Here is a 26,398-nt window from a genome sequence, read left to right as displayed (position 1 = left end):
CCTCATACCGTGTGGCGTCCATTTAAACTACTTGTTTGACCATGGTTCAGGGAATGATGGTAGGCAAGTGAGGGGGGGGGGAGACAGAGAGGGACATCGGCTGTTTACAAATGAGTGTGCCTCAAAACACAGCGACTCATCAGCACCCTGAGCACACATCCTTCTCCTCTAATTTGGTGACAGGCTTAAAGTTTAAAACACACTGGCTGGGGAGTTGTAACTGCAGCTGTGTGTGTGTGTGTGTGTGTGTGCTTGAATAGATGTGGGTGTTTATGTGTGTGTGCAGTATATACCCAGCAGATGAAAATGTGAGCACACACACACTCTCCCTCCTTCGTGAGCCCCAGGAATTGAGGGGGCTCATGGAGCAGTATGAGGGGGGATCTCTGCTGGTTCGGACTGTCTTAGATCTAGTGTTGTCTTCGATGACTTTTCTAATTTATCCTGGTATCTCTCCATCTCCCCCTCCCTTCTCTTCTTTCACACACTTTCCAGTGTCATAATTGTGGCTCTCTTTCTGTCTATTGGCTTGTTTCCATTGAGTGTGATCGCTCCAATGTCTCCTAATATCCCCGTTATTGAGCCACCGAGTGATGCCTGTGATTTAATAAGCGTTGACAGGTTGAATATAACGTCCAAGAACTTTTATGGATTAGGCTTTCATCCCTTCGTGCTGACCTTTTCTAATTATTTTAGGCAAAAGTTAAATTATTGACCCTGGTTTAATTACAAACTTTTAATCATGCAATAACAAGCTGTTTCAGCACGGCGGCTGCTGTATCAGCACGGTTATGTTGTGCAAAGAGGGATGGAGCCGCCATATAGTTTTCAATTCTACAAGACAATTCATTCATCTGTTATCATTATGAAGTTACCACACACACACAAAAAAAATCTCCATAGAGAATGAATCATTTTGAAATTCCTCTTGGTTCCCAACTTACATCTGTCACTTGAATAAAGGATAATTCAAGAAATATTACAAACACTTCTGAGGCCGCAAAGGATATTACAGTTGCTCTGAGTCTGGAGAAAACTGCATCAAATGTATTTATTTACTGGAAGAGTTTCCATTGTAAACGGTACAGTTCAATATACAGTTTGCACACGTCTTTGCAATTCCTCCTAGTAACTGTGCCATTTTATTCTCATTTATGATTGTCCGTCACATCAGGACTTGATGCATGGACAAGGATCGTGTCCCATATACCTTCATCACTCATAGCATGTTTGACATGAATTAGAGGTTCACACAGAAGCAGGCAAGGGAGAAATAGAAAACCTTGTGCTTGTAGTGGTGGGGATGGAGAGATGTAAATGATTCATTCTGGATAGCCCAGGGACTTTTCCTACCCTGCCTGTGACTAATGGTTTGGTGGATTCACAAATTGCTCACCCATGTTTTGGGTTGCGAGTTTTGCAAGAATAAATAAATAAAGAATAAGAACGATTAACGAATAAATACATAAACATTTCACAACAGTGAGAAAGAGAGAGTCTGACTGCCACTGGATGGAAAGAGTCGGCCTGCTAGAATATAAAGTACTGTTACTTTAGAGACATTTTACAGTACAATTATAGTAAAAGTCAAATTAATTGTGTAAACAATGTACATATTTTAAAGTAAAAAGTAGAAAAAAATGCACATAATGCACTGCATAAATGTTACCGGGAGGTGTTAAAAGAAATTTACAACATAAAGTGCATTGACTGGTCAACGTGTACACATCACACCACAGAGACCTAATGTCCAAATAAATTATAAATTCCTGTCCTATGGGCAATTTTCAGCCTGTGCATACAACTGATTATCAATTATACAGCTGCCTTGCTCAGCCAAGCAGAAAAGAGGACAAAACTCAAGACAATTAAACCAAAATGGCCGACAATAAAGAAGAGCAATGGACACCGTGGCAGTCGCAACAAGCATCATTAAACTACAGAAATTGAATAATCTGACACTTTAACATCTGAATAAAACAGCCAACACAGAGATGTAAAGACAATATAAACTCCACAATGGCCACAAACACACACTTTAAAGCAAAAACAGAGCCTGCATAGGTTTGCACATGCAGTGCACATACACGCACACAACGCTACATTGCCTACAAATATCGACGTTCATCCGGAGAGAGAGCTTATAGAGAGTAATTTACTACAGAGCTATGTTACCTCTCCTCCCCTGAACATAAAGATGCCCTTTGGAGCTTGTTTTGTACACAAAAGTTATGTTAACATTCAGTGTATGTATCCTTGAGCCCTAACACTGCGCTGCATGTTCTCATAGAAAAAAAAAGCTCTTTAGTGGAAGGTTTCAAGATATGGACAAATCTTTAACACAGTGAAGATAATGTTATAAAATACACGGTGTGGTCAATTCCGAACGTTGTACATCTACAGAAGTTTTTTCATATCCAGTAAACATTACATTCCAGACTTATGCCAACCCCCAACAATCATGGGGCACCCTGTTGAAAAGGTTAGCCGTTTTAAATACTTAAAGATATAAGATAGCCACCTTATTTTTATAGATAACACCAAATATGTTTTTTAGGTTACACCTACTCAGTAAGCTTAATGACTTTGGGATGAGGCAGAATATTCTTGAAATGGTGTACAAGAATCGCGTGGAAAGCATCTTATCCTTTAACATGGTCGCTCTGTTACGGACACATGAATGTCAGATGTAAAGGGAAACTGTCAGTAAACAGTACAATTATAGGGAAACCACAGATGCACATTGTTCATTTGTAATAGGCCTACGGAACTGTATTTGATTGCATATGATTGAACTTCCAGTGTTTTTATTGCTTCTTACTGTTGTCTTATTTGTAACTCATGTTGATTGTGGCGAAGCCAAAGACAATTTCCCCAATTGTCGACAATAAAGTTTCTAACTAACTAACAAAGAAAACCTCACCGTGTTCGCATACCTTCATTCCAAGTTTATCACCCAGAAAGACCTTTGAGACAGTACATTAACTCTTTGCCCATAACTTGTGCAGGTCTATAAACATAGGCCATAACTAAGATGGATATAAGTCGTAAGAATTACTACACCCTGGATATGAATACATATGATAGAAGGGGTACAGAGAATATCACCTTGTTCCTCAGACTCTGCTGTTATCTGTAATGTTGTTACTGCTCCAAGGACTTCATAACGAAAATACAGTGCCGTTGCTGTCTCGTTTTTGATATGAGGCTGTAAACTTGGCTTTAATACCACACTACCTCAACCTCACGTTCAGCAGTATTGGATAAGGGTTGGGTTTATAAACTCGCAAGCTGAGGCCTGTCACCCTGTATTTGTTTTGTTGCTACTTGCTCAGCATCTTTATAATGCATGCGTAATCCACGACTTAGACTAGCGTAGTAGGCCACACACACAAGGTTTTACCTCAGAGCAAGGAAATACCATTACGTGCATTATTTAAAAGGGTTAAACCTCCTGATGTTCTGGGTCACTATTACAGTAATGTTTACAATGTGCAGTATATACGCCGCTGTGCAGTAGCCCCACATTCACAGGAAGCTGATTCTACTTAAAGATGTAACATTGACTTCACAAGTAGACCATGCTGTGCACCTTTTTAATAAATCATAACCAGAGTATGGTCACTGAGTCGTTAAACACTGAATACCACACACAGAAGCATTTTTGCCCTGTTTAGCTGCTTTAGCTTTAGCATATGTGTGACTCCCTCTTCAGGAGAGGGATTTGCAAAAGCATTGAGAGAGAAGACAAATTAAGACAAACTTGCAGTCACCGATACAATCACATGCATGCACAAACAGACAAAGACATCCCTGTTTGTGTCTGTACACTCTGAGACGGGAGTGAGAGGCACATTACGACTGTTATTTCACACAGTTGCTGTGCACTCACAATGAAACTATCATTTCATTACAGCATCTCTACCAGGTAATAGTTATATTTTCCGCACCAGCGATCCACATCATATGGACAGAACCGCTTCCACAGTCTATCTGTCTCTCGCTATCGGAGCCCATTTTTAGAAAACCGCACACATCCTCCGGGGTGTGAATGGTTTTCCTCACTCAGGCTTGCACGGCTTATTTATTTATCTTATCTTTTTAGATGTTCTGTCCCTGTCCAGGCGTGCAGTCGGCTGCAGCTTGCTGTGTAAAAGTTTCCAAGGCATCTTTTAATTGGACACCAGGAATAACATTAAAGTCGCTTTGAACTGCGCGGAATCAAAAATTCATCTGAGACATATTTAAGAGTGGAGTAGCCATCTCGGCTCACAGGGGAGAGCGAGAGTTGTTCGGGGGGGTTGATTTGACGTGCCCGTGTGTGAGGACGTCTTTGTGTGTCCATGCAAGCATGTTTCTTTATGTGTTTATGAGTGTTTGCCTGTGGACATGCACCACAAATTGTTGTCTGTTGATATGCATTAAATTGACATGCATTCCCTCCAGAGTGACCAGATCCAAACAAACCACATGTGGGACAAATAGTATGTTTGTGTGTGACAATGTAGGACACATTACCAAAGCTGAGAGTTAGTCTATAATTTTGATGTAATGTCAATCTAACTTAAATAATAAACATTTCTATTCTGCCCCTTATCTTGTTACATCTCTATGCTTTGCCCGAATGCATCCATACATCGGCACCTCTCTTTTTGATATGTACGTTTCTTGTGAGACTCAACATGTCGCTTCATGTTGTATTCCCACTGTGTGAAAAATAACTGGCAAATTTCACAAAAAAACTCAGAATCGCCTTCCACCAGCTTATAAATACGTATTTCACAGTCTTTGTTGTAGCTGTTCTTCCTTTTTGTTATGATAGTTACCATCATATTCTGCCTAAATCTGCATAGCTTGCGACTTTGCAGTGACTCGCAATTTTCTCTGTTGGGCGTAGCGTAGCAAAGATGGTGAAATGTTAACCTGCACTTGACCCACGTGTGCGCAGTTTGACAGCAAACACCGCCCAATGATGACAGCCTTCCCTGCTTAATTCACAGCCATTGGATGAAAGACAGATTTTCAAAAAAAGCATCTATCTTGCAGTTGTTTGACTTTTGAAAACTAGAGCCAATGAAAATGTTGGACATTGTCTCAATATGTGAGATGTGGGACAAGGAATGAAAATGTGGGACACCTGGTCACCCTAATTCCCTCCTGTAAACTGTTGAAACATTCAGATTTCCCAAACCATACATTGTAAACGCTTCAGGTCTGGTTAGGTTGAACTGTGTTAGTTCGATTTTCAATGGGCACTATGCATCGTAGGTTTCATCATCTACACACATTCTCACAGACTCCTTGTGCATTTCCAGGACTAACCTAAAGGCTTGTACTATTCATGGTGAATAAATTAAGTTGTTTGTGACATCTTTTGATTTTAAGGGGCTGTTCTCCAGCGAGGTTTGAAAACACTTTAATTGTGAAAGAAAATCAGATGAAAAGGGATTTTTATGTTTGTTGTTTGTGCTTCTGTGTAGCGTTTAATATGTAAATCACATACATGTGTCATTACATATTAGAAACGGCGCGCTACTTTCTAAGTTTTATCACAGGTGTACGATGATTCATAGCACCATTTAGAAGTGAAATAAAAACTTTGTTGTCTCTGATTATATTTGGCCCAGGGCAATATCAAAGCCTGTGTTTTTATCTCCCTCCAAAATCCGTCTTTGCCCATTAAAACAAATCAACTGAGACATTATTTCATAAGCTTGATAAAAAGGCCTGGAGTCAGATTTGGTCAGGGAGATATGCCAGAGTCCCAGTTAAATAGCTTTAGTATTGTATTGCTATCTCCTCTGATGCTATCGTGAACAATTTCATTTATTTTTGGCCTGCCAACGCTCCCGGACTTTGGAATCCATGAGAGAAGCCTTTGTGCTGGTGTAAAATACATATTGTCACACCCTTAGTTTCTTTTTTTTGTACTGAAGGGATGAGTTTGCCTCTCATGCCACTGAGGAATCAAGGAGCTAATTTCCTCTTTTCTCATTACATTGTTTCATAGCTATACAGTAGACTTACTCTCTCTTGTCTGTCATGTATTGTAGATGTCTTTTCTCTCTCTCTCTCTCACTCATTTGAGTTAATCATGCAATGGGAATCAGGACGATCCATCTGTGCCAAATACTGTGATATAATAACTTTAGTATGAAAGCGAAGTGACGTAAAATTACAAAGTCAGCTTCAATGACGTAGAAACAATGGAGTTAAGTGAATTGGGTAGCTGGACACTCAAAAATATGAGGGCCGTTGTCAACGTATTCTCATAAAACGGTTCGTATGATATCTTACGAAAAAGTTATTCTTCCATTTTTTTTTTTTTATCCTGCGGATGTCCAGCAACACGTCTACATTTCCGTTTGTTACATATAATAAACATCCGTCTTCACAGGAAACAACTTGGTTAGGTTTAGGCAATACAACTACGTAGGGTTAGGAAAAGATTGACTTGGTTAGGATTAGGCAACAAAATTACTTAGTTAGTTTTAGGAAAAGATCGCGGTTTGGCTTAAAATAACTCCAGATGTGGCGTTACGTAGACAATACATCAACATTGACTGCTTGTATCACACAGGACAAGAACGCAGGCCTCATGGGCAAAAGTCCAGTATTTTTTGACCCACCCATCCACCCTGACCTCCTTATGCAGCATTTGCTCTTTATATTTCCTGGTTCACGATTACACATTGATTTTGTGGGATATACACAAATTACAGTGCATTACTTTTCGTAGGTATAGCTACTAACAGTGTATGAGATCTGCCTATAGTAGTAAATGTAATGGCAATCTCCCTTACATGTTGATACATCCCGTGTTTGGCCTCGGTGGTGACACAAGAGGAAGGATCAGGGGGTCACCAACAAAATGAGCTTTCATCCTCTGGGACAGAACACATTGACTCAAATTTAAATTTTGAATCTCAGGCGGTGGTTCAGTCGCGGCTTTATCACTTAAGAAATGTATCCAAAATTAAGTTATTTCTGTCTGCCCCTGACCTGACCTGCCTTTATTTCATCCCATCTCGACTAATATAATTTCCTTATACTCTGCACTTAGTAGAGAAGCACTTAATCGTCTGCAAGTTGTTTCAAAATGCAGCTGCCAGACGTTTTACTGAAACTGAGAGAAGAAGAACACATTAATCTCATTTTCCCATCCCTTCGTCCTTTGGCTACTTATTTCCTTTGGAAAACATTCTGAGAAATTATTGATTACCCCTTTGTGAGGCGATGACCATGATGATGATGCCATATGACTACCCAAACTGTACATGACTGTGTTGGAAATCCATTGTTTTATATCTTAACGCACCAAACTCCACTTCCGTCAAGAGGACCAGGAGATGTCAGAGTGTGAGGGTGTTGAAAGCAGCCACTGAGGAGTCTGTGTTAATAATTCAGAGCAACTAAATAGGTCACACAAGTATTAATTAAGCAGAGCAGGCTATGGAAGAGGGAAGGTAGAGTGAAAGATAGACGGACACATAACAGTAGTTGTGAGAGAAATAACAGAGAGGAGTGTAATCAAATGGAAAAAGTGGTGGGAGAAAGGGAGATAAAAACAGAACAAGTTAGAAAGGAAGAGTGGGGGAGAAAAGCAGAGACCAGAGGAGGAATAGGAGAGGTGTGGCGTAACGACCTATATTAAATGCAATGAAACAACGTGGGAGTTCCCTCTAAATTGTTCTGTCAAATGTGCTTTCATTCGTCATCCAGCACGTCACCACCACCATCCCACACACACACACATACTGCACATACTCATGCAAATCAAACATTTTAATTCACTTTCTAGCTGCTAAATCTCCCCATCAACATTTGACAGAGCATTTGACAAAACTTGCACGCATGCAACAATAATCGCTCTGGCAAATTCTACTAACATGCATGCAAATCCCCTTTGCAGCAACCATCACAAAGGGTTATTATGGTACTGAAAACTGCCGATTTGTTGTTTAGTCCATCTCCTGCTGTTACCTAAAAATGCAAAACTACTATTCCATATTGGGAGCGACTGAACAGTTTGATCAGTTTTATGATTCTGTTGTTTGTCTCGAGGCAGCAGAGTGTATTGCAAGTCTAGACCTCCTGCCTCTTAGTTGAGCGAGTTCACACTTGGATACACTCATGGTGAGCTGTCAGAGCTCTGAGACAATCTATAGCGCTGCCAGCTTGCTATGTACAAAATATAACAATCTAACTGTGTTGCGCTATAGAAATGAGCTCTGTGTCGCCTCTCAACCCTTTTGTTGCCCTAAAGAATGCCAATATGGAAAAGCAATATTGCCGTCTGTGTTTTTAAACAAGCTTGTCTGCTGTACATACAGCATGGTTTATTATTATGGTGACTACTGCTGTTGCATAGGGAGGTCTCAAACAACTTTATTATTATTGAAAGAGGCATACAAACATGCACGCAAAGGTTCACATGCTGACAGTTTAACCCCTTTTTATATATTATTTTGCAAATTGCTGTTTTACTCACCCGATTCAACTGTTATCAGGCCGTTAAATAGGCGTTATCAGTCGCTATAAGCACCATAGATGTGGGTCAATAGGGCCCTAATACGCTATACGATGTAAAAGTGAAAGTGAAACTTAAAAGCAACATGTTCTAACACTTTGTAAAACTAAATGAAACATCATGTTTTGAAGACAAACAAAAAGGCTTCTTTAGGTTTAGGCAACAAAACTACAACTTATTTAGGTTAGGCAAAAATAACACTTTGTAAAATTAAATGAAACGTCATGTTTTGAACACAAACAAAAAGACTTCTTTAGGTTTAGGCAACAAAACTACAACTTATTTAGGTTAGGCAAAAAAAACACTTGGTTAAGTTAAGGGAAACATTGTGTATTAGCTTAAAATAACTAAGAACACAAAGACAACTACAAGTTGTTAGTTTCACACGGAATGCAAACTCTGTGTTTGTGTCCCATCCTGTCATAATTACTACGGTCGCTAGAGGTCGCTGTCGTGCTCTTTTATACCTTCTTTCGGTGATCTACCATGTGAATAGATGATAAAACCTACTAGTGGTTGTAGTAGGCACCTATGACTCACATTTATAGGGCTTATAGCGACTGACAGCGCCTATTTAATAGCCTGCCAACAGTCTAATCGGCTGTTTTAATTGAGCATCACATAGTTTTAGCATGGCTTTATTGGTGAACACACCTTCTAAAGAAGTGCGCCAACCTCAGCTGTTTCCCGTCTCTCCTCATCTCCTTTCTCTCCTCTCTGTGACCAACACTCTTCTGCCCTGAAGTCATCAGACATGTCAACTGCACCAGAGCAGACAGTAGGCAGTGGATTATGCAAGAGCCAAGTTTCATGGTCTAATGAAAATTTTCTACTTTTCTTCTTGCCTTCTTTTTTGTAAGAGCACTTGTCTTCAGCTATACAGTAACTACAGAGTAGCGTGTTACTCAATCATTTATTGTTCCTGCCCACTAGCCGCCTTGCTGTCCATGTCTCCACTGATTGGGCCAAAATGAGAGCAAAAGAGCGAGTAGCTCTGGTTCAGATTAATATTAATGGACTTGCTTTTATTCCCTTTGCAGATTTTACTGTGTTTTAAAGATGAAAATGGATTCCAAGCCTGGTTATTTAATCATTATGGCTCTTGGTATTTAATTATTTAGTTGCTCATGGGACAAAACATAATAAAGTTGACTCATACATATTTAGTCACATATATAAGGGTTTCCATCAGCTCCAATGTGGCATGTCGTATGTTTAACTTCATTTCATAATTCATAGTTTTAACAGGTTTTTCCATAATTCAGTTATTGTCAAGAATACAGCACCAAGGCATCAGCATGTGATTTGCGCTTGGGTACCTCAGAAGTGCACTTGAAACAAGGCATAGAATTGTTGTAGAGCTGCTCAGTGGCCCACTAGTTGTACTGGGCAGCTGCATGTGTGTAACTGTGTGAGTACTTCAGTTAACAAAATTTACTACCCTGAGTTGTTTCCCATGTTATGTTAAGATCAACAATCCAGCCTGGTCTCATTCACAGAAACGTAGGTACATAACTGAAGTTATCTCACTATACTTAGTTTAACCCAAACCACAATATTTTACTAAACCTAACCAAGTAATTTTCCTAACCTAAGTAAAAAACTAAAAAAGCTTGCCAATGGGTACTGACCGAGCGTCCGTATGAGACGACTTGGTAAAAAGAATGGGTTGAACTATCCCAAGTGAGGGGTCAAGTAGATTCAAGAGCACACAAGTGGATCATTTTGAATATAAAATAATACTAATAATTGTACTGAATAATTACAGTAACGCAGTCAAGTCACGTTCATTTCTAGAGCAAGTTGACTTGGCTTGGGAACCGGAGGGTTGCCGGTTCAAGTCCCAGCAAGTCAAGTACGGACTGTGGACCAGAGTGAAAACCAGAGTGTGGTCAGGCATGTCTTCATGATGATAATTATTAGCTAAACAAAAAAAGAGATGTATTTTTAGACAGATTTTAAAGGTATCAGTGGAGGAGGAAGATCTAATCGTTAACAGCAAACTATTCCACAATTTAGGGCCAACAACTGAAAATGCTTGATCACCTTTAGCTTTTAAGTGGTTGGATGGAGTGGAGAGAAGTAGGGTGTAACCGGGTGCCGGAGTTGCTACTTGACAGTGTCATGGCATTGAGACGCCAGGTTCACTGACTTCCATTCATTCTCCCCAGTCTAATCCAATTTAGCAAGCCCCCTTTTTTTTCTTTTTATATACAATTATGCAAGTATGTGTGGGATAAATGGATCTGGCACCACTTAAATCAGTAAGTAGTTGTAGGAAACAAGCACATACAGTATATTCATACTGTAAATGCATATACACAAATTAAGATAAAAGAAACATCCTTTCTTTGCGGATAACCTCATATTTCAAGTCAGTGAACCAAAGACCAATTACTGTGTCTGCTGTCAGCACAATGTAAAATGGTGACAAATGCAAACCTAATCAGACAAAGTGATTCATTAACTGGACGGTACGGGATCCAGATGGGACACAATTATGAACATATATATATACTGTACAGACCATTAACAATCCTCAGTAATTCCTGTGCTTTTTTCTCAGATGGCTACACTACAGATGACATTGAGTTCTACTGGCGAGGAGGACACAATGCTGTGACGGGGGTGGACAGGATCGAACTGCCCCAGTTCTCCATTGTGGATCATAATCTCATCTCAAAGAATGTTGTCTTCTCCACAGGTAATGGAAAACGAACATTTGAAATGCATGACTCATAGTTGATTGGTTGAGCACAATAACAGCAACACCAATACAACATACATACATAAATACAATGCAATCCAATATTATTATCCCTGAAGTAAATATTAAGTTGAAGCATATATGGTAAATTTCCACTTAATACTTTGCTATTATTTTCATTAAAAGAGACCTTTAATTATTTTCTGTCTCTTAGGGTTATTTCATTTCATTATCATTGCGCTGCTGCAAAGAGGGCAATATGGCGAGTCATAAATATTGACTCTTTTGACAGTTTGCACTTATTGATATGAAAAATAGCATCCACTAATTTCCAGAGATGCAAAATGTTATGCAAATGCACGAAGAAGACACATACAAACCTTCAAATGAAGTGCCATCCTGCGAGACGGAAGACACCATGACTTATTTAACAGCAATAAACAAAAAGAATGCTGTCTGATACAATGAAATATTCATCTCCTCTGCATTTTCATATTCATGAATTTGTCATGCAAGCAAGCAATTGTAAGCGGGACAGCGGTTCTGCTGAATACAGTTTCTGGATACTGCACTGAATGAGAGCAGAACACTAATGCAATAAGAACATGGAGAGTCCACCAATGAGAGGTCTTGTTTTGTCTGCAGGGGTCACACGTTCCACGTAACCTTATTAATAACATAATGCTTTCTGATGAATGCACAATGTTTTGTGTATGCATGTGTGTATGTGTTTGTTTATCTACCCAACTGTGTCCCTGCAGTTTGCCCTGAATGTATTGCATTATACAGAGATATGGTAGACGGGGATTCCCCTTTTATGTGCTGTCTACTGCGATATGGAGTGAATGACCTCGGGGCCACCCAGAGATGCAAACATCAGCACAAGTGCCTGGGCATTCACCCAATACGAGTGTCATGTTTCACTCCAAGGATGGCCAATGTCATTGGCGCCCTTATGAATAATAAATCTGCACAGTTGTACCTCCGTCCTGTCATTTACTACCCAAGCTGTTTCCTCACTTCATAAAGAACTAATTTAGGGATTCTCTCGGTGGCTCGTGCTAACATTAGCTAAATGAAATAGCAGATCTAAGTGGCGACATTCCAAGAGGAGCTGAGGCTGGTGGGTTGTTGGTGCTTTCATTAAAAAGACTTTATCTTCCTCCCTCGCCCCTCTTCTGTTTTCTGCATGACTCTCCAATACACTGTATAATGCAGTGTATTCTCGTGGTGCCTTTCCCCATTCAGTTGTAATGCAACTCAAACCAAAATACAGCCAATTCCCTAAGGAGAGGAATATGTGTGCTGATAAAATTTGCCATTACCAAAACCCCTGCTGTGGGCTTATTTCCAATAGAGCAAGATAAGCGAAAAAAAGGAGGACCCTCAACAGACAAATCATCAAACCTCTTGCAATATTGTGTATAAACACAGGCGGTGGAGAACAGGTAATTCTGGAGAGCGCTGATGCTTCAATTTAGTGGACACAACAAATATGGCTTTTTACTGAGTTGCTTCTGCAATGGACAACCCAGGGATGAAATATTATTGTTGATAAAAGAGCTTGGAAGAAGAACTGTTGAAGGAGTGCAGTCTACGTTTTTAGTATACCCTCACAACAACGTTAATAATAAATCAGTTTATCAAGCCAAAGTGCTAAACATTCACTGCTTCCCTCTTCTGAAATGTAATGACTGTTTGGACAAAATTTGACCTTAGGCCCAGTGAAATTGTGATGAAGATTTTTCACTCTTTACTAAAAGGTTAATTGATTTACCCCAAAAAATAATTTAAGTATTTTATATGATTTTTGATAGACTTTTCTCACTAGAACACCTTTTGATTCCCATTGAAAAAAAAAAGGTTGCGTGGTTGTTTTTGGTTCGCAACCTCTACTTCTTCTTCTACTCGGTTTACTTGCTGATTATAGCCTTGTATAGCCTATAGTGCCAACTTCTGACCAACCTACGCTGTACCCGAGTTTATTTGCTCCAAACCAGTTGATGGAAATGCGCCTAATTTGAATTTATTTTCAAAAGGTCGCTAATGTCTGACCACAGAAGAGGTTTGAATGATGGTATCCCTTTTTGTACATGGCTTGTAAACCTAGGATTAATGATAGGTGTACAAAATAGCTTACTACAACACCCAAAACTAGCATTCTTACTCCGTCTTCAACCAATAGTCATCTTTGATAGCCAATACCCATCAAAACTAACATTCCCAAACCTTAAATGAGTACGATTTAGCGCCTATACCTTGAGTAGATAAGAAACACTGTTTTCTGACAAATTACCTGTTCTTTTGTCTGAACTAATGCTGAGGTCTTGGGACACAATCACAATCAGAAAACATAAAGCTCTTGAGACCTGGCAGCTCTGGCAAATATTGTGGGAATCCGTCATCTTACACTGCTTCTGCTTTTTTTTCCTTCCCCGTCCCCTCTCTGCAGGTGCTTACCCTCGTCTGTCCCTGAGTTTTAAGCTGAAGAGAAACATCGGGTACTTCATCCTGCAGACATACATGCCTTCTATACTTATCACTATCCTCTCCTGGGTCTCCTTCTGGATCAACTATGACGCCTCTGCTGCCAGAGTGGCTCTGGGTGAGGCCTGCAATACAAATATAGACAGATTGACAGTACATTGGGGTGGACACTTTAAAAGGAGATTACTCTGGCGCTGAAATAGACTGACCAGGGAAAGCTATACATAGATTTATTTTTTTCCCACTAATTTCACCTCAGAACATTCACATCATTCACTCGAAGGGCGAATAGAGACAAGAAACCTTGGTGGTGACAGGTTGAGGAAAGAAAGATTTACAACATATCTAACATTAAGCCAGGCAAGAAAATCTGTAGAAAACCAAACATTGAATATACTGATAAAGAAAAAAGCAATAGTTTGTAGAAGACCTGTTTGACCTATAAGTATAAATGGATGGATGGATGGATGGATGGACAAATGAACTTTGTAGTGCTGAGAAGGCCATGACTTTTCATTGGAAAGAATCCTATTTCTACAACCCTCACTTCCAACTCATCAAACACCACCGATTGGATAGGGCCCCGGCATCGGAAACCGACGAGCGGAAGGTACCCTTAAGCAACAGTTTGTGATGAACCGGGCTTTCAACTAACCTCAATGTAAACCACTTGAGGCATTAATCGACGGTTTCAGGATGGAGGGGTGGTGGATGGTCAAACAAACACAAGACTTTCAACCAGGAGACCGGTGTTCGTCTGCCGTAACGTTAAAAGTAACGTTGACTCATTTTGTCACGTCAGTCGTTAGTCACGTGACTCGTTGGTATCGTCAGTCCAGTGAGTCACGTGAGTCGTTAGTCACGTAAGTTGAGTCAGTGAATTTAACGTCAACCACTACAATTTCCTATCCAAGTGGTTGTGTTGCCTAAACCTAACTTCCTGTGAAAAAAGACATTTATTTTGAAAGGACATGTAGCGAATGTATCTTGACACGCCGTCTCTGGTCCGTCCAAAAGTTACGCAAGAGGGGTACCCTTTTCAATGTTCTCAGATGCCGAGAGGCACTGACCAAGCAGCGGTATTTGACGAGTTGGGAGTAAGATTGTGTTGCGTTCTACAGGTCTTCAAATTTGATCTGAAATTTTCCCCTTTATAAATGTATTAATTGATTTCTGTGCTGTATGTATTTATTCATTTTAGACCTCATAAGGTCCTTATACAGTCATTAGAGAATAGCACTGCAGTGATCCACAGCTACACGTTTAGTTTAGTTTATTATTAGTTTATTTGACAGGGACAGTGAATATTAATAATATTCTGAAAATAGGCCAGAGTTAGCCAGAAAGGCTAATTTTCATTGGTATCTGTTTCACTTCTTTTACAATCTCTGTGGGTATTAACAGGGTCAAATATCCATCCCAGTACAACAAATGTTGCTGAATCCTACAGACGTATTATGATGGATGACCAGTTTGATTTGTTTCCACTCTGATTCCAGAGCCTTTGTGCTTTTCTGGAAGTCCCAATTTCCCCCCGTCATCCTTGATTATGTAAACCCCGTGTAGCCTGTGAGGTTTGTATCAAGCTTCTAGCTTACTCTGTGTTTATCGGAAGCTCCCTGTCTTCTTTTCACCCAACTCCATCCACCCAGCTTCATCCATCCTTCAACCCATCCCTCGCTTTAGTCGACAAGGCAATTTTGCTGATTGACGACTGAGCTGCATTTAGTGATCCGGGGGGAAGGCATGCATGGGATTTAATGAAAAAAAAAAAGGTAATGCTCCATAATGGAGGTGGGTCAGCAGAGTTGGGAAATGTTCGGTCACCCCCCAATCTACACTAGACTCAGGAACCACTTTACTCTGACCTGGTTTCGGGCATTAAAATGGACCTGTAATGGCTGAATCACATGGCCACGGTGCTGCAGGAATCCTTTGTTGTTATTGTTAAGCTCTTGCAGCAACAGCTTGGGAAAATTGCCTGAATCCTATTTTGAGCGGTAGTCACCTGACAGCTTTGTGACAGCTGTAAAATAATTTAGTAATTGTTTACTGAGACTCTCAATAGTGCTCAATGGTGCAATAATGCTTTCACAGTAGAATATACAGGTATGCGTGGGAGGCTTTGTGAGCGCTATAGGAGCTGAGAACACAATTATTTCATCATGCGAGGAAAATCATATTTAAGCTTTAGAATCGGGCCTCTCATGCCATTTATAATTCCTGCATATGGATAATACCATAGACACACACTATTGTAAGCACACTACATCCAAGAGCCAGTGCTTTGCTTAAAACGGCAGGAATATGAAATGAAATCACTACCAACAAGACTTAGCATGTCACTCATAATAAGCAGAAACTCAACACATTGATATGCACAGTCAATCTGACAGTAACTATCCCCACAGCTTGCTGGGCGAGGTTTTTCAAAACTGTCTACAACTTTTCTCGGTAGGAGTTCTCGCTAATGAACAAGACCAAGGTTGACATTTGAATTTCAAATCGCTGCAGCACTTCAGGTGCACGTCTTTTAGCTCGTCTCCCGATGCATTGTTTGAAGTCATGGGGGTAAGCCCCTTGGGTTCATTGATCCTGGCAGGCTTAATCAAGCACAGACATGGCATCAAGTAGATCACAAAGATGTCTTGCAGTCGGAAGGATTAAAACTGTCACACATTCAGTCAGGACCATACAGTAAGTAGGGGTTCCAGTTGATTGTTGCTATTGATTTAATAGAAAGGATAATGCAAGGAGTAAATTTGTGAGTGCCTTACATAAAAACGGCATACTTTGTACTGCCAACATTCTTGATTCATATTGTTTCTGTTATAATGTAATGGTCTTTCTTCTGCAGGTATTACCACGGTGCTCACCATGACTACCATTAACACCCATCTAAGAGAAACCCTCCCGAAAATCCCATACGTCAAGGCCATAGACATGTACCTCATGGGCTGCTTCGTCTTTGTCTTCCTGGCCCTGCTGGAGTATGCGCTGGTAAACTACATCTTCTTTGGACGGGGCCCTCAACGTCAGAAAAGGGCAGCTGAGAAACTAATTATAGCCAACAACGAAAAGATGAGGATGGATCCAAACAAGGTAGGAATACCTTAGCTCAGTGGTTCCCAACCTTTTTCCTGAAGGGACCCTTTTTCTATCATTGAGTAAACTGATGACACCTGACTAAGTGACAATATTATCAATGCATAACACTTATTGTACAGAACAACTGATAAACTGATACAATTAACCCAATTAAGTAATAGTCAGCACAATACCTGCAGGAAGTTTGTGTAAAACAAGCCATTTAGATACATTTAGAGCAGACTATTTTCTGTGAATATTGCATCAGAGATGAGTTTTCCTGTTATTTTTTAAGGATTTTAACACAATATTTTGTCTGCATTATGTATTTTATTGATTTTTTAACAATCATTCAAACTTAATAATCTTCTTTTATGACAGAATCAATGTTTTTTCTTCTCCCTGATGCTTGGTCATTATTTTGTTATCTCTTTGGTTGTTTTAACTGCGTTCTTTTCAAATGCAGGATGAGGCTGTTTAGCAGAGGGAAAGCTCTGTGAATATAGCTTGTTTTCAGGTCTTCACTGTGCTCCTATCCTGATTATAGCTTAAATATTAATCAAAACTTTAAGAAAATAATAATAATTTAATTTTCTTCTCAGAGATGAATGAAATCCTGAAATATAGGCCAACCGTATAGTTTTAAAAAAAGTTGTCTTACACTCCTTAAAATCAAGAAGGCTTCGTGACCCCCTGTGAAGCTTTGGCGACCCCTAATTGGGGGTCAGGACCCCCAGGTTGGGAACCAGTGCCCTACCTTGCCTCTGTAGTTTGTCGACTTGCATTTCCCCAAATTCAGAATATTTCACTGAAAAATGCCTCCATGTAAAGCAAACTCTAGATTAGCTTCCATGTTGTCACATTTTCAAGTGAAAGCAGTTTTCTTTGCTCTAGATTCACATAATCACATATTTTCTTTACTTTGCAGCAGAATTGTAATTTAATTATTCATAAAGCTGTCTAAGGAGCTCAGAATAATTACTAGCAAAGAAAAGAAATGTCACTACTTCAAATGGAGGGGTTGACCTAATGTTTCCTGCCATCACTGTGCCAAGGAAAGCCTGCCTAATAAGCTTGTACTAGCCCTGTTTGAAATCCAAATGAGACATGTTGCCAGCTGAAACAGAGGGAAAGAAGGTCTCAGAGCCACTTGGCTCTTTGTCTTGAAAGAGTTGCGTTCACATTCCCAGTTTATGCTCCAAGCAGACGTGAACCAAATACTTACTAGCAGGGATGCAAAATGGCCACCATAACATGGCTGCACATGGACGTGGTGATATTAGTTGAATACAAAATGCTGTCTATACTGAGTGGAAACATTTATATCCTGTAATATGGAGTGCAGGCTAAAGAGGAAAGTTAAACTGAACTTGAATCCTCTGATAACACTGCTGTACTGCAGTTCATGTCCACATGTATTTGCATTTAAAGTTGCTCAAGTAACCATGGTGATTCTGCTTGCTTGCAGTGGCTGGTGGGGAATGTAGTTGGCAGAGATGATACTCTGTATGCAAGAATGAAACAAAGGGATCTTGATGGTCATGACTCGATGTGGGAACCAATCTTTGTGGATGACGCAGCAATTGGACTTGGCGATCAAAAGAATAAGGTACTGCAAAAATCTATTTCCAAAATGTCAAACTGTGTTAACATTTAGATTGTTTTTGGCCACATGGAGGCAGCAGAACAAAATGTAAACACAACATTGACATATTATAGAGTTGATAATGGGTTACCATTGTAACATGCATGAACATTTATTTGGAGTTGTGTTTTTGGCCACCTGGATAATATAAGTCCAATATTCTTAAGAGTTGATTTTCACCAACTTCTGGAGAAAACATATGGCTCTTTGGCTTCCAAATGTTCCATTATGTTCATCAGCTAGTCACTAACTTTGTCTGTCTGCTGTTTGGTGCTGGGCAGATAAAACCAAAACTTCAATCAAAGACGCTAAAACACTCCATAGATAATAATTATTCTCTATGGATTTGTCAATAGGAGCTACCCATTTCACATTACACATAATTATATACCCTGTTGTTAATTATTATGGTCTCTACCTTTTTTGAAATATAATCTTGGCACTTCCTTTTTTATTAATTTTAGTAAAATGTATTTATCAGAGACAAATTGCTGTTTCATGATAGTCATACACTAGACAAACTTGACTCTTTTTCTTGGGCAGATGGACCCACATGAAAACATCCTAATGGGCACCCTGGACATCAAGAATGACATGGGCATATCAGAGCTGGCTCTGGGTCTCAATGACCCACGAAATACCATGCTGACCTACGACAGCTCAACTCTACAGTACCGCAAAGCCGGGCTGGCCAGGCACAACTTTGGCCGAAACACGCTGGAGTGCCACATGACTCAAAAGAAGAGCCGACTACGAAGGCGCGCTTCACAGCTAAAGATCAACATCCCAGACTTGACTGATGTAAACTCTATTGACAAATGGTCGAGGGTGATCTTCCCAACTGTCTTCTCCTTCTTCAACATTGTTTACTGGCTTTACTATGTCAATTAAAAGAAACAAGGGACATCAGTGAGGGCAAGAACAAACAGCAAAATATGTTTCTCATTTGTTGTTTGTATTTGGTTTGTTTCATTTTTATGTGATCTTGTAAAACTGGACTGAATCACTATTCAGGACTGGATCCATCATATCTTGGAATACCGCATTTGCTGGCTAACACGTGAAAACCTTATAGAAGAGAGATTACAAACATATAAGGTGCCTGTTCCTGAGTAATTGTTTAAATTGTACATATTTTGTGAATTGTGTATCTTGCCATTTTTTAAAATGTTTGTTTGCATATATTTTTATGTTTTTATTATGTTAGAATTACAGCATACATAATTCATTGCCAAAATATCATATCAGTTAGATACCAATTGACGAGTTGATTACCATTTACTTTCAGTGACACTATTTAAAAAGTACTGAAGCATGTTTCAGGTCAGCAGGGTTTTCTAAGATGTTACTATAATTAATTTCATACTGATAATATAAGGGCCTGAAGTTCACAATTTACAATATCATGTAATGTGAAAGAAATTTCAGATCAACATTTTTCTACTTTAATATACTGGGAGCATTATATGATTTATTTCTAAGCATCTTCTCAGTTCATAAACCATTTTAATAGGGCAGTATTAAGTAACATCAACTAAGAGCATTCCAAAAAATTCCAGGTTTTAACTCCGATTGCACTCAAGGCGCCTATAGAAGGTCAAAAATGGTATAATGTAAAGAAGCATAAAGCTAATACAGCCATTTGGATTGTCATTAGTGTGTACTGTGTCAAACTGTTGAAATAGTGTACAGAACCCAAAGAGAGAAATATGTAAGAAAGAAAATAAATAATATTTTGTCTTTAGCCAAATTTGCTTTACTTATATATTGTTATAATTATTAATACTTATTGGATTCTACCCCAAAGCACAAAATACACAGTATGGATGTCTTTGGGGACGACTGTATCTGAAAAAGTAGTTAAGTCTTTAACTGTATATTTACATAAATATCACATGAATAGCATTTATTGTAGGGATAATATGACCTACAAAATGTCCCTTTCAAATCTCTATTATCACGTTATTGGATACATATTTACCACATGGTTAAAGAAAATTACTCACAACTGCTGAAAAGGCACTTTATTAGCTATGATTATTTTTTCATGGTTCAATAAGAACACAGATGGTAAAGCTAAAAGGACAGAATGCATAAAAAGCACAAAAAACCTTCAAATATCAGCTTTTGACACCATTATTTTAATCAAATTTTTTCTATGCAGATGATGTTTCCTTTTGTTGCCAATGAGTTTACAGTATGTATTGCATCTGCCTCCCAAGCCAGATTATTATAATCATCATTAGTTGAAAACCTCTTAGTCATGAATTGTTTCCAGATTGAAAAATGGGTTGATGACAAGGCCGTAAATCCAAAATGAACGTATAACAGATAATTACTGCTTATTTACTAATGATGATGTGCTTCTGACTGTATGTACACAAGGTAGATTTTATAAAAAGATTTTGCACACAAGTTCTTAAAAGCCATAGAGGCTGTACCGAAGTTCTTCTAATACCTGGTGCTTATGGGGGCTGTTTTAAGAGGACATTTATTAAGATGACATAATGATCACACTATGTTTCAGTTACAACAAGGCTAAAATGTAGAAATACAACTAGGGCTGCAATACACAAAAGTGTCATATCCCTCTCCCCATAGATTTTCCACAGTGTTCGTATGAATGAACTCTGGCATTATGGCCTCTTTTTCGCATACACAAAGTACCAAATCATTCATCAAAGGAGTCCCTGTGAGTGGCAAATGAAAGATAAAGTGACAAGGAGAAGGTGACTCCAAATATCTTTCAAAAATCACACTAAAATGATAACTGGAGCACTTGTCTCAAATGGTTCTTTTGAGTTCACCTAATATAACAAGACCTAACTCAAAGGGTTCATTTCTCCTGGTATGCCATTCATCTTGATTGTGAAAGTGTGAGTGAACACTTGAACATTAATATTATAATTGTTTACTTAAAATGTAGCCACAGACCGTTATGTCTCACTGCATGCTTTGTACAGTAGTAACTCCTTGATATTCAGTTTTTGATCACTTTCTCCTTTCTCACTGAATTGTTTCATTTCATTTGTGCTTTTTTTGTGTTTAATTCACCTCACAAATGAGCATACATAAGTCTGTAATTACAATTTCTGATAAGTATGTCTGACTGGTATTTCAAATATTGATGATGTTATTAAGAATATTTACGTTTTTCTAAAAAAAAGCATTTACGTAACAGTTACAACTATTTTAAGAATGACACAATGATGCATTTTCACAAGCACTGCCCAACAAATGAAATGTAATCTTTGAACTTTGTGCATAGTTCTAACTTACAATAACCTCACTGGTGTTTACATGTCACTCATCAAAATGAACCATTTTCACATTGTGTTGATCTAGGTATTGAAAACTGCGCATAGTAAGTAAATTGTTACGTTTTGTTTTGGGAGTTTTTTAATAGTTCTGGTGATTATGTCAAACACAATTCTTCTCATCTTTCTTGTTTTTAATGTTTGTTTATTTTGTAAGTACATTTTTAAAAAAAGCATACGCAAAGGGATCCAGATAGATTCTGAGATCTACTCAAACAGATCATTGACATTGTAAATTTTTCTATAGATGAGTTGAATTCAAATTTGGGAACATGTCCCAAAAAAAACATATTTAAATAAATATGTATATATCGGATAGTATATTAATAATCGTCAATTGGAACATATTATTCTTGTAAATAAATACCTATGAGCTTTCAACCGAAAAGACAAAACGGACATTTTCAATATAATTTGTGATGTTAAGAGAATGCAAAGGCTGATGTTAAACTACAGTATGTAAATAGTCTATTTTACAGTGTCACTTGATCACTTTTTGTTCCTTTTTGCTCTATTTGTCAAAAGACATTTCTTTGGTTTTGCCAAAATGTAACATATACTGTATTCATGAATGTAGTTGATATTCTTTTGCAGCATGTATTTGCTGTAATGTGTCAGCAAAAGTATTACAATTTCTTGTACCAATGATCAGCTAAACAGCTTAATGTACACCACCTTTTCAAACATACAGACATATGTACACACACACACACACACGCACACACACAAAGGGGCCAAGTGATAAAGAGGTTAGCGATGCCTTTGTATCCGCCCAAAAGTCAACCATCTCAGGTCAGCACAATTCACACTACTAACAACACTACAACCACCAACTACAACTTCAAACCCAAGAATTGTACTTAAGGAAAAGTACCTTAGTGAGCTTGTTTCAGATGTTTTCTCTGTAATGTGTTTGCTTTCTCTGTTTAACACAAGTCCCATAATACTATACACAGTACACATTTACAGTACTAACAGCATGGCACACTTTTTCAGCATTGGCAGAATCTAAACACCTAAAATATTTTAAAAGTCATTAAGGTACTAAATCCACTTCAGCCATAGGACATGTCTCAACCTACCCAATATAAATATATTTCTTAATCTTCAGAATAATACTGTATGTGGTATGACATGGTATATTTGAGTGTGAGAGTGTGTAGTGGGTGTATGTTGGCCAGACAGTAATGTGTTTCCAAAGCACAGCGACAACTGGCAAGAAAGGTCTGCTTCATAAGTTCTACACTTTGAATATGTGTTTGTACTTCACAGCGCTTTTTTGTTTCATATATTTTTATACTTCTATACTCCTATGTAAAAAAAAAAAACTAAATAACTGCAAACACTGTTGTTTGGCAAAACCTTGTAAATCCAATTTTGGCAATTTTCACATTTATACTATACAGAATGATTACATTGTCCTCTGGGGATTATGAAAACTCAATGACAGGTATGCTTACAAAATCCTGTCATGATCCCTTGTATAAAGATGGAAAAAAATACATGGTTGTACATGGTGGAGAAATGGCTTTTTTTTCTCTTCATTCCTGAAAAGTGAAGGTTTTTGGAAATGCAAGGTTTTCATCAGACAGCAGAGAGTCTTCTCTGGAGAGCAAGGACAGACTGACATCCTAAAAGCCTAAATGACACATCTTGGTGACAGTGTATGTTTGCACACACTCACAGAAGAAGCCTTAGCCTCCTGCTACCCTGGACTTCACTCCAAGGAGCATCAATCCCTCTTACCCTCTCAACACCCTCCACCTTGAAAAATCCTTGTATGTGCCACTCACGAGAACATTCCCAGAAACCCAGAGCTGTACCCTTCTCAAAGATAAGCCCTGTAAAAGTCAGTCTCTGTCTTTATTATGAAAAACCTATGGAAATGAATACATTGTCAATAAATATTGTATACAGTTCTAAATCTGAGTATTTATTTTTGCACAGAATTGAGGAAGAGAAAACTGAAACCAAAGGAAAAACTTTTTGATGGATAGAACAAACATGTTTATCGAAGTTCCCTGCTTAAATTTGGTTCATGTGGGCATGAGAGAACATTTATATTCAACATTTGTTCCTCACCAAAATATCCCAGTGAGACCAGACCCATGCTAACAACCAATATTTCATCATGCTTTAAAAACCTCAAATAACACAATTAATTGGGGTCAATTCAAAGTCTTAGCTGACACTTACTCGTTTTTAATTTGTACAACTGCTACTAACACCATGAAACTTTCATAACCGCTAAAAATACTGAGAAATGTGTCCTCCACCATAAATATAAAACAGTAGATGTGACATTACGTCATAACTAATTGGATAACAGTCCGCCATTAGCTAAACAGATGTTGTTTTAATGTTAGCTATGCTAACTTCGCTCAAAGGTAACATTTAGTAACGTTATAATAAAGTTATTAATATTACACTAACATTTGACCGCTAAGCAGCTGATTCCATGCCAATTGAGTGTAAAGTAAACAACATGTTAACGACAAGGAGAAAGCGCTTGTCCTAAATCCTATTTCATAATATTTAAGTTAATTGTGGTGATGATTATCTTCATGAATAAAAGCATGATTTGTTCTCTTGGAGCTATAATAATCAAAATTCTACCAAAATATTAGTTTTTTTGGTTAATTTTAGTCGGACACAGTTGTCTTACAATGTAATTTATTAACTTATTATGCACTAGAAAATAAATTTTCCATGGGCACCTCCATTTCTGCCAACATCAACAAACACGTCACAACTTATGAACTCGGAATTTTACTAACTTACGAGGTCGTGAATAAGACATGAGGGGAGCGCTGATATGGACTCGACCCCATTTGAAGGCACCATATATCTATGTCCTCTACCATGTTGGGAGGAAGGGTACCAAAATTCTCTCCAGAAAATATGTTTTATATTTAAACACATATACGTTATGTGTACACACTGTTGTGCACTTGTAATTTTGCTGTATGTCAGTGAATTAGCCACACTTGAAAATAAATGGGGAAACCATTTATAATATAATAGAAGCAATATCTTGGTAGGCCGTTTAGTTGTTTTTTTTTTTTAAAGGTGTTTATGTGATTTGTGGACTTGAATGCTGATGACCAAAGTTTGTTTGATTTTTCAAATAACTTTATTCCAAAGCTCAGTAGCTTCAAGGTCACTTCTACACTTGCTGGCAGTGAGTGGCCAAATTTTCCAAACCACTGCTCATGCATTTGCATTTCAATTTCAAGGCTTCACATCACACAGATCAGTAATACACATTAAAATGTCAAGGGAAATAATGCTTATCTGGTGCTGAGAGATGCTACTACCGCTTGTGTAGTGTGATGTCAGCAAATTCCTAACAGTCTGCTTGGGAACAGTTCAAACAAATACAAACTAGTTCTGCTCTTAATTTAAGGGCAGCGGATCAACTCTCTCACAAGTTGATCTTTATTTAGAGGAACTTTTCGAGCAAAGTTCACAAATTCCTCTCCTCTGGCAGAAGGTGAATCGGAAGAAGATTAGGACTCCCTACCACACATTCATTTCGGTACCGAGGCTTTTTGGATCAGGAGCTTTGTCCTCCAGGAGATAAATTAATAGTACATAACATATTTTCATTCAGTATTTCTATTATCACACAGTTTACAAAGACTTATTTTATTTCTAAGACATTATAAAATGTCTGCTCTACACAAGGAAGAAAAAATGAAAATAAAAGTATATTTATCACTGCATATTTCATCGCTCTGGAGTTCACACATTCAATGCATCAAGGCTGCTGATGAATTACAAGCTGCAGTATTTCTTCTATAATTGGTAAAAATGACAGCAGTTGCTGCCTTTGTATAGTACAACAAAGATGACTACAATCAAAGGCGAAATAGTCTGTGTGCAGAAATGTGCTGTTAAAGGAGAAGTTTAGCTTTGAACAAAACGTGATTTCGGTTGTGAACAAGGAATTCCAGGTCCACTTTTATTTATTACATACACTTGTATCCAGAGATGGGAACTTGAGTTGGCGACCCCAGAACATTGACATACCGGAGCTTCACTTTAATACTTTTATGCTGTTATGTTGGATATTGGAACCAAATGAGAAACTGGTCCAAGCATAACTGCAGCTTTCTGAACAAAATACTGTTTAATCAAGTCACTACATATGAACATGCACATTTATTACAGCAATTTAGAGAGTGTATCCTGGGCCATATGAGGTCTTTTCAATTTTACTAAGAGTTTTCATAGAATACCACAAAATGTTATTCAATTACAGTTCTTGTGACAGTTACGGGTGTCTTAATATTAAAACAGACAAAAACTGGATATCTGAAACATATTGTCAAGAAACCATTGAGCTATGGAACAGTATACCACAGCCAAATGGGCTGACCATACAGATTTCCAAGAAGTGTTACTCATGCCAAGGCATCTTCCCTCCTAGTCATGATCAAAGATTTCCAGTATGACAAAGGGGAATGCTGCATCACCATAAATGGACTGTTTTGGCATGAAAATGTTCCATGTGCGACTTGTACCCCGGTGGTCTTGGTGTGATCAAATCTTGCTTCTGATATGAAGCTGTTAATGAGAGAATGTGGTTTACGGAAGACAGCTGTCACTACGAACTGCTGATA

The 26,398-nt window shown here is 38.4% G+C and overlaps 1 protein-coding gene and 1 long non-coding RNA gene across 3 annotated transcripts in view; one reads left to right on the top strand and one right to left on the bottom strand.

Moving 5' to 3' along the window:
- The window catches only part of LOC119475769 (gamma-aminobutyric acid receptor subunit beta-2), a 70,684-nt gene extending 46,987 nt beyond the window's left edge, over positions 1–23,697 (top strand). For both annotated transcript variants that reach the window (XM_037748778.1, XM_037748780.1), the window contains 5 exons: positions 11,097–11,234; positions 13,690–13,842; positions 16,582–16,826; positions 18,280–18,420; positions 19,000–23,697. In XM_037748778.1, the coding sequence (XP_037604706.1) occupies positions 11,097–11,234; positions 13,690–13,842; positions 16,582–16,826; positions 18,280–18,420; positions 19,000–19,347 (1,025 nt within the window). In that variant the 3' untranslated portion in view covers positions 19,348–23,697. The remainder of the gene's footprint in view (positions 1–11,096; positions 11,235–13,689; positions 13,843–16,581; positions 16,827–18,279; positions 18,421–18,999) is intronic.
- Positions 13,512–24,302, bottom strand: LOC119475771. Its single transcript, XR_005203864.1, has 3 exons — positions 24,166–24,302; positions 15,108–15,110; positions 13,512–13,521 (listed from the first exon to the last, which is right to left on the bottom strand). It is a non-coding gene; the product is annotated as an uncharacterized LOC119475771 (long non-coding RNA).
- Positions 24,303–26,398: the final 2,096 nt, after the last annotated feature.

The sequence above is a fragment of the Sebastes umbrosus genome, chromosome 17, assembly GCF_015220745.1.
Source record: "Sebastes umbrosus isolate fSebUmb1 chromosome 17, fSebUmb1.pri, whole genome shotgun sequence".
Classification (NCBI taxonomy): Eukaryota; Metazoa; Chordata; class Actinopteri; order Perciformes; family Sebastidae; genus Sebastes; species Sebastes umbrosus.
The sequence above is the reverse complement of the archived record's forward strand: the minus strand, read 5'-3'. Positions and strand labels throughout refer to the sequence as shown.